Here is a 14,489-nt window from a genome sequence, read left to right on the forward strand (position 1 = left end):
GGAAGTAAGATTCGTGTTTCCCTGTAGCTGACTTCAGCACGCAGGGAGGGTTGTGCTGGGAGGCTTGGGTGAGTCACATGCCGGGATTCCTGAAAAACTAAAGGTGAAGTAACCTGCGCTCTCGTCCATGAGAAAAAAACGACCTAAATCAGCATGCGTTCAAATGTAAGAATCTTACATTTTAATACTATACTATACTATACTATACTTACATACACCTTAATCTTCAGACTCCAAAAAACCTCTCCAGACAAAATACTACAATAAATACGATGACCTGAAGTTTAATGTTGCTTATTTTCTATCAAATGTTCATGCATATTTTTTGTAGTATCCTTACTAAATAGACTTTACGCGAAGTCGGATATGATGTAACTTTCACTTTAAATGGGGGCTTATCAAAAATGAATGCGTCTTTCTAAAACCATATTTGTTGAACTGCTGCACACTGAGCTGTTGCGATCGTATTTGATGTATGAGCAGGGCCGGATCAAACCACAAGGGGGCCCAGACGCCAACACGGACGGCGGGCCATGTTATAATGAAAACATTACTTGTCTAAACAATATTTATCTGTTTTTGATATTGATATATTTATTTTTATTGTAAATAATATCATTCCATACTTTGAAATTCTGGGAGACCGGCCCCCTCTTGATCACACTAGACACTCATTGGCCCAGAGGTCTAGGGCTGCAACTAACAATTGTTTTCATAATCGATTAATCTGTCCATTATTAGAGCACTTGTTTGGGCCATAAGATGTCAGATAATGTTGATCAGTGTTTTCCAAACCTCAAGATGATGATGTTCACAAATGTCTTGTTTTGACGACAAATCAAATGTAATCAGTACTTTGTTATATGAAGCAAAGAAACCAGGAAATATTCTTATTTAAGAAGTGGAAAAATCCAAAAGCTTGTTTTAGTTGTTTAAAAAAACACTCAAAATAGTTGATGATTAATTTAGCATCTATTAGTAATCGATTAATCAAATATACGTTGCAGTCCTACTCAGGTCATATGAGTTTGACACACCTGGGTGTCAAAGGAACAATTTGTATTATTCTGTGTCAATATCTTTTCCCAAAACTTATTTTTCAAACATGTGCATTCTTCTTCTCTAAGACTTCCTGTATACCATTTTATTTCTTTATTTGTTTTTGTTAGTTTGTTTATTATTACATTTTTACTTCTACATTTATCTATAAAGAAACACCACTTTCAAGTAACCAACGTAAACAAAGCATGTGAATATTAACAGAAAATTAAACAGATGAGCAAATAATTTGGTAGAGTTTTTTAATTTGTACATCCCATGGGTTCTGTTTCCAAAGTAATATCATTTAGAGTTGAATTTTCTCACATTTCTCACTGCTCTTACCCTCTATGACAATTACGATGTCTCCATTGTGGTCTTTTCTCGATCTCTACTGGAGGAAGGATATTAGGTAGAACAACTGGATGTGGCACAGGCCCTGCAGCATGCATGGTGTCTGGTAGATTTATCACTTGTGGTTCATGGAGGGGTTTTTCTACATTTGTGTGCAACTCAAGTGATGGCTCTGAAATGTGTTGCACTGTTGATCCTAGCACAAGTTCAGCTAAAGGGTGTGGGAGAACAGAATAGGACCCAGGTGCCACTTTAGCTGATGATTTAGTATCCACCCCAGGTAAACCAGGCTTGTTTGAATGTGGTGCAAGTGCTACATTAGTAGCCATTCCAGGGTCTGACCTAGATATTGTTGAGTCTGATGCAGGTGCTACCCCAGCTGTTGATTCTAACTCAAGTCCAGGTGATGGCTTTGAATTTTGCTGAGATGAAGATTTTGGCACAGATTCAGTTAAAAATGGTGAAAGTACAGTAGACAACCCAGACACAGGCTCAACTATTGGTTCAGTATCAGACCCAGGCTTGCTAGGGTCTGGTGCAGGTGCTGCCTCAGTGGTAATATCTGGAAAAGGTATTGTTGAGTCTAATACAGCAGGGGCATATGTTGCTGGCCCAGGTATTGTTGACTCATATGCTGGTTCTTCCCGTGTTTCCTGTGGTTTAAGTACTGGTGTGTCTGGTGCAGAGACTGCTTCATCTGCCGTTTCTGAATTCAGGCCAGGCACTGTTGAGCCTGGCATAGGTGTTATCTCATTTGTTGTTTCCAACTCCTGCCCAGGTGCTGTTTGAGCTATTGTTAGTAACTCTGTCTTGGGTGTTGCTTCTATTGTTGTTTCTGATTCTGGTCCAGTTGTGGTTGATTCTTGTGCTAGTCCTGGTTTTGCTACTGTTTCCAGATCATGCCCAAATGTTGTCGAGTCTAACACAGATCCTGCTTCTTTTATAGTTGCAGACTGTGGTGTAGGTTCTGCATTAGCCGTTGTATCTGACTGCGACACATGTATTGTTGATGCTGGTGCAGATGGTTCCACGGTTGTATACTTTGGCCCTAGCATAGTGGAATCTGGGGCAGATGGTGCTTCAGTTGTATCTGTGTCTGGGCCAAGCACTAGTGAGTCTGGGGAAGTTGTTGTTTCTGCCTTGGTTTCTAAATCTGGACTCAGTGTTGTTGTGTCTGGTGCAGACACTGCTTTATCAGCCGTTTCTGAATTCAGGCCAGTCACTGCTGAGCCTGGCATAGTTGTTATCTCATTTGTTGTTTCCAAAACCAGCCCAGGTGCTGTTTGAGCTGTTGTTGGTAACTCTGGCTTGGGTATTCCTTCTATTGTTGTTTCTGATTCTGGTCCAGTTGTGGTTGATTCTTGTGCTAGTCCTGGTTTTGCTACTGTTTCCAGGTCATGCCCAAATGTTGTAGAGTCTAACACAGATCCTGCTTCTTTTATAGTTGCAGACTGTGGTGTAGGTTCTGCATTAGCCGTTGTATCTAACTGTGACACATGCATTGTTGATTTTGGTGCAGATGGTTGTGTGGTTGTATACTCTGGTACAGGCATAGTGGAGCCTGGGGCAGAGGGTGTGTCAGTTATATCTGACACTGACACAGGAATAGTTGAGTCCGGGAAATATGGCTCTTTGTTTGTATCTGACTCTGGCACAGGTATTGTGGAATCTGGGGCAGAAGGTGCTTCAGTTGTTTGTGTCTCTAGCACAGGCACTTGTGAGTCTGGGGCAGTTGCTGGTTCTTCCTTGGTTTCTAAATCTGGCCTCAGGGATGTTGTGTCTGGTGCAGACACTGCTTTATGTGCCATTTCTGAATTCAGGCCAGGGACTGTTGAGTCTGGCATAGGTGTTATCTCATTTGTTGTTTCCAACTCCAGCCCAGGTGCTGTTTGAGCTATTGTTAGTAACTCTGGCTTGGGTGTTGCTTCTATTGTTGTTTCTGATTCTGGTCCAGTTGTGGTTGATTCTGGTGCTAGTCCTGGTTCTGCTACTGTTTCCAGATCATGCCCAAATGTTGTCAAGTCTAACACAGATCCTGCTTCTTTTATTGTTGCTGACTCTGGTGAAGGCTCTGCATTAGCTGTTGTATCTGACTGCGACATATGTATTGTTGATGCTGGTGCAGATGGTTCCACGGTTGTATACTTTGGCCCTAGCATAGTGGAATCTGGGGCAGACAGTGCTTCAGTTGTATCTGTGTCTGGGCCAAGCACTAGTGAGTCTGGGGAAGTTGTTGTTTCTGCCTTGGTTTCTAAATCTGGACTCAGTGTTGTTGTGTCTGGTGCAGACACTGCTTTATCAGCCGTTTCTGAATTCAGGTCAGTCACTGTTGAGCCTGGCATAGGTGTTATCTCATTTGTTGTTTCCAAAACCAGCCCAGGTGCTGTTTGAGCTGTTGTTGGTAACTCTGGCTTGGGTATTCCTTCTATTGTTGTTTCTGATTCTGGTCCAGTTGTGGTTGATTCTTGTGCTAGTCCTGGTTCTGCTACTGTTTCCAGATCATGCCCAAATGTTGTAGAGTCTAACACAGATCCTGCTTCTTTTATAGTTGCAGACTGTGGTGTAGGTTCTGCATTAGTTGTTGTATCTAACTGTGACACATGCATTGTTGATTTTGGTGCAGATGGTTGTGTGGTTGTATACTCTGGTACAGTTATAGTGGCGCCTGGGGCAGAAGGTGTGTCAGATATATCTGACGCTGACACAGGCGTAGAGGAGTCCGGGAAATATGGTGCTTTGTTAGTATCTGACTCTGGTACAGGTATTGTGGAATCTGGGGCAGAAGGTGCTTCAGTTGTATGTGTCTCTAGCACAGGCACTTGTGAGTCTGGGGCAGTTGCTGGTTCTTCCTTGGTTTCTAAATCTGGCCTCAGGGATGTTGTGTCTGGTGCAGACACTGCTTCATCTGCCGTTTCTGAATTCAGGCCAGGGACTGTTGAGCCTGGCATAGGTGTTATCTCATTTGTTGTTTCCAACTCCTGTCCAGGTGCTGTTTGAGCTGTTGTTAGTAACTCTGCCTTGGGTGTTGCTTCTATTATTGTTTCTGATTCTGTTCCAGTCGTGGTTGATTCTTGTGCTAGTCCTGGTTCTGCTACTGTTTCCAGATCATGCCCAGCGGTTGTAGAGTCTAACACAGATCCTGCTTCTTTTATTGTTGCTGACTCTGGTGAAGGCTCTGCATTAGCTGTTGTATCTGACTGTGACACATGTATTGTTGTTGCTGGTGCAGATGGTTCCTCGGTTGTATACTTTGGCCCTGGCATAGTGGAATCTGGGGCGGTCTGTGCTTCAGTTGTATCTGTGTCTGGGCCAAGCACTAGTGAGTCTGGGGAAGTTGTTGGTTCTGCCTTGGTTTCTAAATCTGGACTCAGTGTTGTTGTGTCTGGTGCAGACACTGCTTTATCAGCCGTTTCTGAATTCAGGCCAGTCACTGTTGAGCCTGGCATAGTTGTTATCTCATTTGTTGTTTCCAAAACCAGCCCAGGTGCTGTTTGAGCTGTTGTTGGTAACTCTGGCTTGGGTATTGCTTCTATTGTTGTTTCTGATTCTGGTCCAGTTGTGGTTGATTCTTGTGCTAGTCCTGGTTTTGCTACTGTTTCCAGATCATGCCCAAATGTTGTTGAGTCTAACACAGATCCGCCTTCTTTTATAGTTGCTGGCTGTGGTGTAGGTTCTGCATTAACCGTTGTATCTAACTGTGACACATGCATTGTTGATTTTGGTGCAGATGGTTGTGTGGTTGTATACTCTGGTACAGGCATAGTGGAGCCTGGGGCAGAAGCTGTGTCAGTTATATCTGACGCTGACACAGGAATAGTTGAGTCCAGGAAATATGGTGCTTTGTTTGTATCTGACTCTGGTACAGGTAATGTGGAATCTGGGGCAGAAGGTGCTTCAGTTGTTTGTGTCTCTAGCACAGGCACTTGTGAGTCTGGGTCAGTTGCTGGTTCTGCCTGTGTTTCCAAATCTGGCCTCAGTAATGTTGTGTCTGGTGCAGACACTGCTTTATCTGCCATTTCTGAATTCAGGCCAGGCACTGTTGAGCCTGGCATAGTTGTTATCTCATTTGTTGTTTCAAACTCCAGCCCAGGTGCTGTTTGAGCTATTGTTAGTAACTCTGGCTTGGGTGTTGCCTCTATTGTTGTTTCTGATTCTGGTCCAGTTGTGGTTGATTCTTGTGCTAGTCCTGGTTCTGCTACTGTTTCCAGATCATGCCCGAGTGTTGTTGTGTCTAACACAGATCCTGCTGCTTTCATTGTTGCTGACTCTGGTGAAGGCTCTGCATTAGCTGTTGTATCTGACTGTGGCACATGTATTGTTGATGCTGGTGCAGATGGTTCTTTGGTTGTATACTCTAGCACAGGCATAGTGGACTCTGACTCAGGTATTGAATCCGGGGTAGGTGGTGCTTCAGTTATATCTATCTCTGGCACTGGTGAGTCTTCAGCAGTTGTTTGTGATTCTTTCCCAGGCAATACTTGAGCTGTTTTTTGTGACTCTTGCTTTGCACCTTTTACACAGTTACATGGTTTGATTTCTATTATGTTTTTAATAAGTTCAGCACTTGGGAAGTCCATACTTAAGACTCCTATGCAACCTTGGTTTGTGGAGCTCTTTTTATGTTGGTCCACAAAGCTATAAATCTGCTTGTTAACTTTTTGAGCCCTTTTTTTGATTCTGTAATAAGCTGATGCTGCACTGTTAGTCAACACAATGTAATTTCCACAGAGATGTGACTTGATATTCCGTATTTTGACTTCCACATTGATTAGCTTGTCGTTTTCAAAGAAAAAAGAATCATGGTTATTTGTTCCAATTGAGAAGGTGTCACTCTGGAGAAGAACAATCTTGCCCCTTGCCTGTTGCATATTTGGTACTGACAACTCCATCCATATGTTATTTCTGTACTTTTCAATCAATTTCATCATAAGTTCTCTGACTTTTTGCTTAAATAATCCATGTAAAGTTACTTTCACAAGCACAGCCTCACTTCTATGGACATTCAAAAAGTTTACAAAAATCTCAAGTGCTTCATCAAAATAAATCTTCTGCCAAAACAACCAGTGACTATCACCGACAGAAATATGTTTTTGCGTAAACCAAATCCCAACATGCATGTCAAAATACCGTATTCCCAATTTAAGTTGTGTGTCCAAAGTCCAAACTTGACATTTAAGAAGAGGTCCTCCATGTAATGATAAGCTTTCATGTGTTCCCGGTATAGAGAGAGCAGATAGTAGAGTCTCATCAGGTATCGCGTTCATCCACTCCAAGTTATAAAAACGTGGATCAATGGCTGGGTCATTATTGAAACCTGTCCCTGAACCTGAACAGGAGGCAATTCTGGTGGTAGAATAGAGATTATATTTTGAGAATTTCTTTCAAATTTTAAATCTGAAAAAGTTTGACTGTTGAATACATATTTGTTGTATGTTTTAGCAAGCCATGCAAATGATTTAAAGCACACCCTAATAAAATGTTGTCACAACAATATAATCAGCAAAATTTGGTTCAACTTACATAGAGAAAATCCAGATGTAATTTGGGATCTCCATAATTGATTATTGGCAGATTGTTTGCCAGCTGTCCGACGAACTTGTCCAGTTATCTTTCCAAATTGTCTTTACATTTTTCACTCGCCAATCCTTTTTGACAAGCCTTGAAATGCCTTTACCTTGTCACTGTGACTGTGTAGGCTATTGATTGCGTTGGAGTCCACTGTTACTTACTATAGCAGTAAAGATAGACTCTAATTTGCATGTTTCTATTCTGCTATCTTTTATTTTGAATGAGAGGGACAGAAAAGGTAATGAAAAGATGATATTGTCGGTGTGGCCATCCTTTGCATGTACAAGATATGACATTAGAGACTGGTTGGCACGCCAAATAAAGTAGATGGCTACACTGACTATGACCAAAAACGCTTGTTTTTTTTTCCTTTCTTTTAAATAGGGTTATTCATTCTTTTTCTTACTTTGTCTTGGCTTTAAAGACTGTTATAGAAGCAGATTAATAGATGCATGTTCACTTTTTTAATATAAAGTAAGTTTACTACTGCAGAAAGGTTAAATAGTTGACATCAAGCCTATAAGTGAGGGTTATTGGTATGGTTTTGTATTTTCTTTCTTCATATATTGAATGCATACTGTACCTTCTCTGGTTGGTTGTGCTGTGCTGTGACGTCATCCTTATCCTGGCCAATAAGCTTATATTCTGCCTCTGCTGATCCTCTTCCTGACCACCTGTTGCATCTTAAGGGGAAAATGTTATCGGCAGAATCATGATCAGATAAGACTTTAACATGTGCAACTCAGTTATTCACAACAGGAACTATCAGATAATGCTAAATATCAAGAGTATCTTTGATCAGCAAGAGGCTCAACTGCTCCAAACACCTACCCTGCACCAGCTTTTGCCTTGGAGCTAATCCCTCCTTTGATTTTGCAAGATGTCCCTGAAAACTCTCCCCCTGGTGTTCATTAACCTTGGTGGAGAGATGCTTTACATACTGGACCAACGCCTACAAGCTCACAACACGTCTGATGACAACTCAGAGAAAGGTAGACGTAGAAAGAGACCTGACAGGCTTGGTAGATGTGTTCCCACTCATCCCTCCCCCTGACAATCTGCAGCACTCAGATGTTAATCTGAGCTTGTGCATCTCATATTTCCAATGTGCATAAAACCCTAAATTAATTATATTTACCTTTCTTTTTTTTCCTGTCTTGCAGGAGTGTGGTCAGATAAAGACAGAAAAAGAGGTATCCTAGTGTATTAGTAGCCTACATATTTAGCTACTTCCACTCCTGTAGTTTTTACATTTAGTTAGTTGTGAGTCATGGCAAATCGTTTTAGTTTGACTTATTATTACAGTTTACATTTACCCTGAACGTTATTTAATCCTGCAGTAGTGTTACAACATTTCACAATTGTATGATGTCTATTGTTTGCTAGGTTGGTTAGGAAAGGCTGGTTGATCAGTTGGTATAGTAGGCAAATGCCATCAAAAGCCTCACCAGTTAACTATCTGTAGATACTGGTATGTTATTACCACCTCATTCATCTAACAGAATTACAGTTAATTGCAGTCTGTTACATTAAGTTGTACTATTGCCAAAAAATGCTAACAGCAAACCCAATCAAAGGTATTATTTAAGACAAAAATGCACATAATGGTGTGGCATTCATTTTTCATAATGTTTTAATACATCCTGTTTCCCATTCCACCAATTACTTACACGTTGGTTCACCTGTCACTCTTTCAGTCTATCAATATTATATCTATATTGTGACATGAGACAAGATATGGTCTTAGGTTTTGGATATCATCATATTGTGATAAAGTTTAAAACCTGATGTTAAAGGCTGTTGCATTGATAATCACATTCATTATGTTAAATTATTATTGAAATGCACAAAATATTATCAATGAACTCATATATTGATTTAAAAAAATGATAGGATTCAACAAAATTACATTTTTAGTATTTGTGTGGCAGAATTTGTCAATTTCATTGACTATAAATATAGTATATTTATAGACATATACACACGTAAATATCCTTTATTTAACATTAAAAAGGCAAATAAATAAATACCACTTATTATCTCAAATGAAAGGTAATAACTATATTTTAAGCATGTAATACAAATCATGAACAGTCGATTTTTTTTAATTTAGTATAATTACAGTACATTGTGTACTTTTCATGAGCCCAGAGAAACAACCTGTGTGCAGCTTTTTATATCCCAGTATAAACAATATCTTGATACTTTTAGGCTATATCCCATTTTTTCCCATGTCGCTCAGCCCTCATATGAACTCGGTTCATGTTAAGCTGGGCATATTTTATCAATCGTTTGTAAACCTCCTGTTCAAACTGTATGACTAAATGTGATGATTTATCTGTGCACACTATATGGTGTGATAACTGGACGCGTTACTTTCACGAGGGGCGACCAAAACAGGTTTGATTTTCATCCGACCATACGATTGCTGATTAGGAACTGGTCGTGAGGGGTTAATCGGTGCTCGTTCACAACATGTTTACTCAAAGATGTATGACGATTAAGATCAAATTCGGCCCGAAATGCAACCCTCCAGTTTCCAAATGTCCTGAATCTGAGTCCATCTGAACACATTCGTCATAATATCACGAACATAAAACCTCAGAAAGTAAAGTCTATCCAAAATAAACCGCTTTCCTTTTCTGTCCTTTCCTTTGTAGTAATGAATGACATCACTGCGACCATGTTCAGTAAAGCCTTTGTTGATGAACTTCTCAAACCTCAGCAGCTGTATTCTCACAGGACTCTAAAAACAGTGCTGACTCGCTTAGCACATGCCTCCATCATGAGGTTGAACCCGGCCAGCATGGACAAGGTATGTACCAGAGACCAGTGTGGGCAAATCCAGGTTGATCCTCAAGTGGAACACGTTAGCACTGTCAATTGATTGAGTCTTTTCAATTCTTACTTCTCTTTCCTCCTATAGCTTTATGAGCTGATGCTTATGGCATTCAAATATCAAGTCTTCCTTTGTCCACGGCCAAAAGACTTGCTGCTCATCACATACAATCACATCGACACCATCAGGGAACTTGTGAAAGACACTCCTGTGGTTGTGAACCAAGTGGATGAGATGCATCGGAAAATGATAGAGGTATTATTGTCAATAAAGAGACATTGACATTATAACTGCGCGGAAATGTACTCGAAGTTAACAGTGTCTTCTTTGTGGAGATAAACAATAGTCAAAAGAATCCATACAAGTTTGTCTGTACTGTCTAGATTCCAGCTGTCATGTCTTTATCTTCCGTCTTCATCAGGGCATTTTCACACAGCTGACTTGTTGGTTGATGGTTGATGATGGTTAAGGCGGTTTCTGGTCAGGGGAAGCTCATTTCAGGCTCAGTTATACATAAATTCTTACATACATTCTGCAAACGAACAACAAGGACATAATTATGTAAAACTGAAATGCTAGAATAGTGTTTTTATTTACAGTGTATATGTACGTATGAAAATGAGCCATACATCGCAGAGTAAATAACACACAATGAGCAGCTGTTTCTCTACATACTATATACTATATACTATATATACGTCTTAGAACAATCACCACTGGTTTCTAGTAAAATATGAGTCACTTCATCATCCTGTGCCTGAGGCAGTTAAATGGAATACAGAATGCCATCACTCATTTGTGTTCATCATCAATTGCAAATCGTCCAATTTATTTTTCACACTTTTGCTATTGTGACATGGTGTCGTGGTGTGCGTGCTGCATCCTGTGTTACCTGTTTTTTTTCTCTTCCTCCTGATGTAGGTGTACTCATCATTATCAGAGGGTGAATTCCAGCTGCTCAGACAAACACTGCTCATTTTCTTTCAAGACATGCATGTCCGCGTGAGTTACTATCATAAGCCCATTAAGTCAAATGAATCGTTTTTATTCATTACCAGCACTTTTTTTGTCTTTGATCCACAGTTGTCGCTTTTTCTGAAGAATAAAGTCCAGAATCCTAATGGACGCTTTGCCCTGTCAACGTCAGGTCCAGTGCCTCATGGGATATATGTTCCTGGGTTAATTAGGTAGGCAAAACATTGGAAGAGTCCATTTTCTTGATTTTCCTGAGCCCTCACACAGTAGTTGGTGAAAACAAACATTTTATAAAGAGGGAAATACATAAAAGTGGTTGCAGAATGGCTCAGTAGCACCCCCTAAGGTGAAACATGGTAGGACAAAGCTGAAACTTCACACCTAATAGTGACAGTGAAATGAACCAAACCTTTTGAGTAACGTATTCCCCTTCTCTTCTGAGGTGGCGCTGCATCAAGAATTACTGAAGGAAAAGAAAACTCGCTCATCTATTGGTTAATGCAACTTCTGTTTCCTCCACATCAGAGCAAAACGTGGAGCTGCATCAAATCGGTCTTGGGTTATTTTATTTAGTTTTATGTGAACATGCGACACATATGCACTATATATTTGCCCAATCAGCAGCACCAACAGGTCAAAATTTTAAGTATTTAATATTTAATGTTTAAATAGCTAGGAACAACTTTAGCCCCTTATTAGCAGTAGTAGCTAGTAGTAGTAGTATTAGCAGTAGCTCAAACACTAGTGTACTATACATTTGTACAATGATTACATTAAGTAAATACTCATACACTAACATTATTTGCCTAACTTAACCCTAGATTAAAGCATATTAGAAACTGTTTGTGAGGACAAATCAGTTATGTAAGGTTAGCCTTCATCTAACATAATCCTGTGCATCGTAATTGGGGAAATATTATAATGTTTTTTCCATATGTGTTACAGTAGTCAACAGCTAACCATTTCTAGCATTTTATATAAACTAGATAACACTTGTATGAACCTGTCCATTAATGGAGTAATCTTTAATGTTCTTAAATGTCTTGTTTTGTTCACAAACTAAAAGCATAAAGTTTTAATTATTTCTTTGTTATGGAGCAAATTAACCAGAAAATATTCACATTTCAGAAGCTGGAAAATCACAGAAATTCTTTTAATAATGAAAAAAAAACTGATTAATTGATCAAAATAGCTGACATTCTGTTTACTAGGTGTCATTCAAATACAGTTAAATTCATAGAGAATCTTAAATTAAATTTATTTTGTCTGTAAAAGAATACGGTACAACATTTCAGTGAAAGGACAGCGCATCTTACAACCACAGCCATTCTTCATTAACGAAGCGTGAGATGATAATGCAACTGTGAATACTATATAGGATATATATATAAAATATATAATAAGATAATATGACTAAGTCTGATAAAATGTCTCTCTCCAACTGCTCATGCGATACTACAAATTATTCCAGAGTGTCATCATCTTATTCCTGTTTCCACAGGGCCTTTGACAGCAAGGGCAGAGAAGTGAGACGAAGCCAGTTCCCCACTGGAGGAACTTACAGCAGCTCCGTCAAAGAGGGATGCTTTGAGCTGCGTGGAGACAGAGTCATCACCCTGGGCGTGAACATGTATGCATGCTTTGTGGTGGGATGTAACCACACACACATGAACCACCGATGTACAGTTTCACACCGTGTTCTTTTTTGATGCATTTTAAGGTATACTGTGCACCACCCAGAGGAGACACAGACATGCAAGGCTCCGCCTGTCAAGGTGTGTAGTTATTTCCATCACATACTGTACATATGTTATGTAACATTGGCGTAATTAAAAGTAAATACAGTGTGTCAACAACTTAATCGCTGTATGGATATATGGAGCTTTCTGTCGCATGACAACAGTATATAGTCTAACCACAGTGGATTGAAATGTAATTAAAAAATGACATTTTTGGGAATCTTTTATGAGTTATACCCAACCCAAATATTATTCTATGTACATACAGTACATTTATAATTTATAATAATCTATAATAATTTTTTAAATTACATTTTCTAGTATATCACATCTAAAGTGAGGCCAAGCCAAGATGGATAACCACATAAACAACAACTAAATAAAATAACAATCAGAAAGAGGGTATTAATTTGTATATAAAAAATAAGTTATTAGATATTTAAACATGTACTGTATGCTACTGCAATAATACATTATTGTTTGTGCTCTATACTGCACATACTCTATGCAAACGGTCGATAAGCGTTTCACTGAATGCTGTATTTAGTTGTTTACGTTGTATAATTAGCTTATATCCTTCTATATTTTGCATATTATGAACACAACAATTTGCCAGTTTGAGACCAATTCTCTCAGTCATCATATTTTCCTGCCATTGTGTGCTATAAACAGTATACTCTTGATTTAAGATTTTTAATCATCATTCCGCAGACTAATGACACTCCCAATCCTCTGGCCAAGGAGGAACTGAACCTGCTGGCACGTCTGATGGGAAGCATGAAGGACGAAACTGAAACTGGATTTTGGATCAACCTGTTTACCACAGATGAAGAGGACGATCAGGCGTAAGTTTTTGTCTGTTGTCTTTTGTCTTTGTTCTTTTGTCTATTCTCACAAATACTTTGTCTGTCATTTTTTGGTTAACAGGAGTGACTCAAGAGGAGCTGACGACTCTATGTTTGGATTGATAAGTATTCAGGCCATGCAGGTAGAGTGATATAATACTGCTCACTGCTTTCATTTTTGACGGTGTGGAAGCAAATTTTAAAGCTGAGAGAGAAAGTATGCAAATATGTTGCAGTTTAATATTATTTATATTATTAGGTAATAAATTCTAATTTCCTCTTTGTTATGAACATGGGAACATGAGTTAATAAGTTTGGATTTTGTCGTTCCAGGATGAACCGGCTTCGACTGAGCTCGCTCAAATCGCTGGCCAGTTTGCAGAACAAGAACAGCCTGAATTTACCAGCTGCACCAAAGGAGATGATTTGCTGGCCATGATGGATGACCTTTGACCCTCATCAGTGTCATTATTCCCTCTTCTTTATCACAGGCACTGGTGCTGGTGATAAAGTTAAAGATGTTTGAGTGAGACTTATTTTGAAACTTAATAGACTAAAATTTAGCCTAAAAATTACTGACATCAGAGGTTCAATGTATAATGTACAGGTAGAATGTATATTGATTTTCATATCAGTGCATCATCATGTCTCACCTACAATTATTAGTGTATTCTACATGTGGTGTTTTAACACTGATGCACATGTGAGGACATTCTAAGATTTATATTTTACTTTTTATTTTAATTACATTAACTGTAACATTCAGTATATTTGATTAAGTATTATTTTATTTTCCCATAAAGTATAAAGTATAACGTATTTATTCAAATGTGTCCAATTGTCCATTCAATTTTTTTTTTTTTACATATTGTAGGTCCATTATTATATATATATATATATTATATTATAAGTAAAAAAATAACATTAATTAGTAATATATAATTAGTACATAATTAGTGTTCTATCATACATTTATGGTGTAAATTTGTAAACTAGTTGTATTCATTTATTTTATTATATATTTATATTTAATATAAATAAATAAATAAAGATATATGTATATATACATATATATATATATATATATATAAATAGAGTTAGAGGTACACACTGAACTGCTTGGATCGTGTT

The 14,489-nt window shown here is 38.7% G+C and overlaps 3 protein-coding genes across 4 annotated transcripts; 1 reads left to right on the top strand and 2 right to left on the bottom strand.

Annotated features, from left to right (window-relative positions):
• Positions 1-14,060, top strand: oscp1a (organic solute carrier partner 1a). 2 transcript variants are annotated; one of them, XM_058618461.1, is made up of 11 exons: positions 7,359-7,952; positions 8,124-8,153; positions 9,621-9,775; positions 9,887-10,054; positions 10,721-10,801; positions 10,883-10,986; positions 12,276-12,404; positions 12,495-12,549; positions 13,225-13,358; positions 13,441-13,501; positions 13,692-14,060. In XM_058618461.1, the coding sequence occupies exons 1-11, from the start codon at positions 7,841-7,843 to the stop codon at positions 13,809-13,811; spliced, it is 1,149 nt and encodes a 382-aa protein (XP_058474444.1). In that variant the 5' UTR covers positions 7,359-7,840; the 3' UTR covers positions 13,812-14,060. The 2 variants fall into 2 exon arrangements, with proteins under 2 accessions (XP_058474445.1, XP_058474444.1); XM_058618462.1 differs by lacking the exons at positions 7,359-7,952; positions 8,124-8,153 and adding an exon at positions 1-165.
• Positions 1,306-3,683, bottom strand: LOC131447010 (mucin-2-like). Its single transcript, XM_058618459.1, has one exon. It carries the CDS (start codon positions 3,549-3,551, stop codon positions 1,380-1,382), a length of 2,172 nt encoding a protein of 723 aa, XP_058474442.1. The 5' UTR covers positions 3,552-3,683; the 3' UTR covers positions 1,306-1,379.
• LOC131447880 (mucin-2-like) lies at positions 3,967-6,260 on the bottom strand. Its single transcript, XM_058619956.1, has 2 exons — positions 4,144-6,260; positions 3,967-4,057 (listed from the first exon to the last, which is right to left on the bottom strand). Exons 1-2 carry the CDS (start codon positions 6,258-6,260, stop codon positions 3,967-3,969), a joined length of 2,208 nt encoding a protein of 735 aa, XP_058475939.1.
• Positions 14,061-14,489: the final 429 nt, after the last annotated feature.

The sequence above is a fragment of the Solea solea genome, chromosome 20 (assembly GCF_958295425.1).
Source record: "Solea solea chromosome 20, fSolSol10.1, whole genome shotgun sequence".
NCBI classification, from domain to species: Eukaryota; Metazoa; Chordata; class Actinopteri; order Pleuronectiformes; family Soleidae; genus Solea; species Solea solea.

What these genes read in the sequence shown, in the direction of transcription:
- LOC131447010 (XM_058618459.1), bottom strand. Translation starts at nt 3,551, where the DNA reads ATGCTAGGGCCAAAGTATACAACCGTGGAACCATCTGCACCAGCATCA.
- LOC131447880 (XM_058619956.1), bottom strand. Translation starts at nt 6,260, where the DNA reads ATGCAACAGGCAAGGGGCAAGATTGTTCTTCTCCAGAGTGACACCTTC. An exon ending in TCCACAATACCTGTACCAGA is followed by an intron (nt 4,058 to 4,143) that starts GTCAGATACTAA and finishes CTTCTGCCCCAG; the next exon opens with GCGCCACTATAACTGTACCA.
- oscp1a (XM_058618461.1), top strand. Translation starts at nt 7,841, where the DNA reads ATGTCCCTGAAAACTCTCCCCCTGGTGTTCATTAACCTTGGTGGAGAG. An exon ending in TGATGACAACTCAGAGAAAG is followed by an intron (nt 7,953 to 8,123) that starts GTAGACGTAGAA and finishes CCTGTCTTGCAG; the next exon opens with GAGTGTGGTCAGATAAAGAC. An exon ending in ATCACCCTGGGCGTGAACAT is followed by an intron (nt 12,405 to 12,494) that starts GTATGCATGCTT and finishes ATGCATTTTAAG; the next exon opens with GTATACTGTGCACCACCCAG.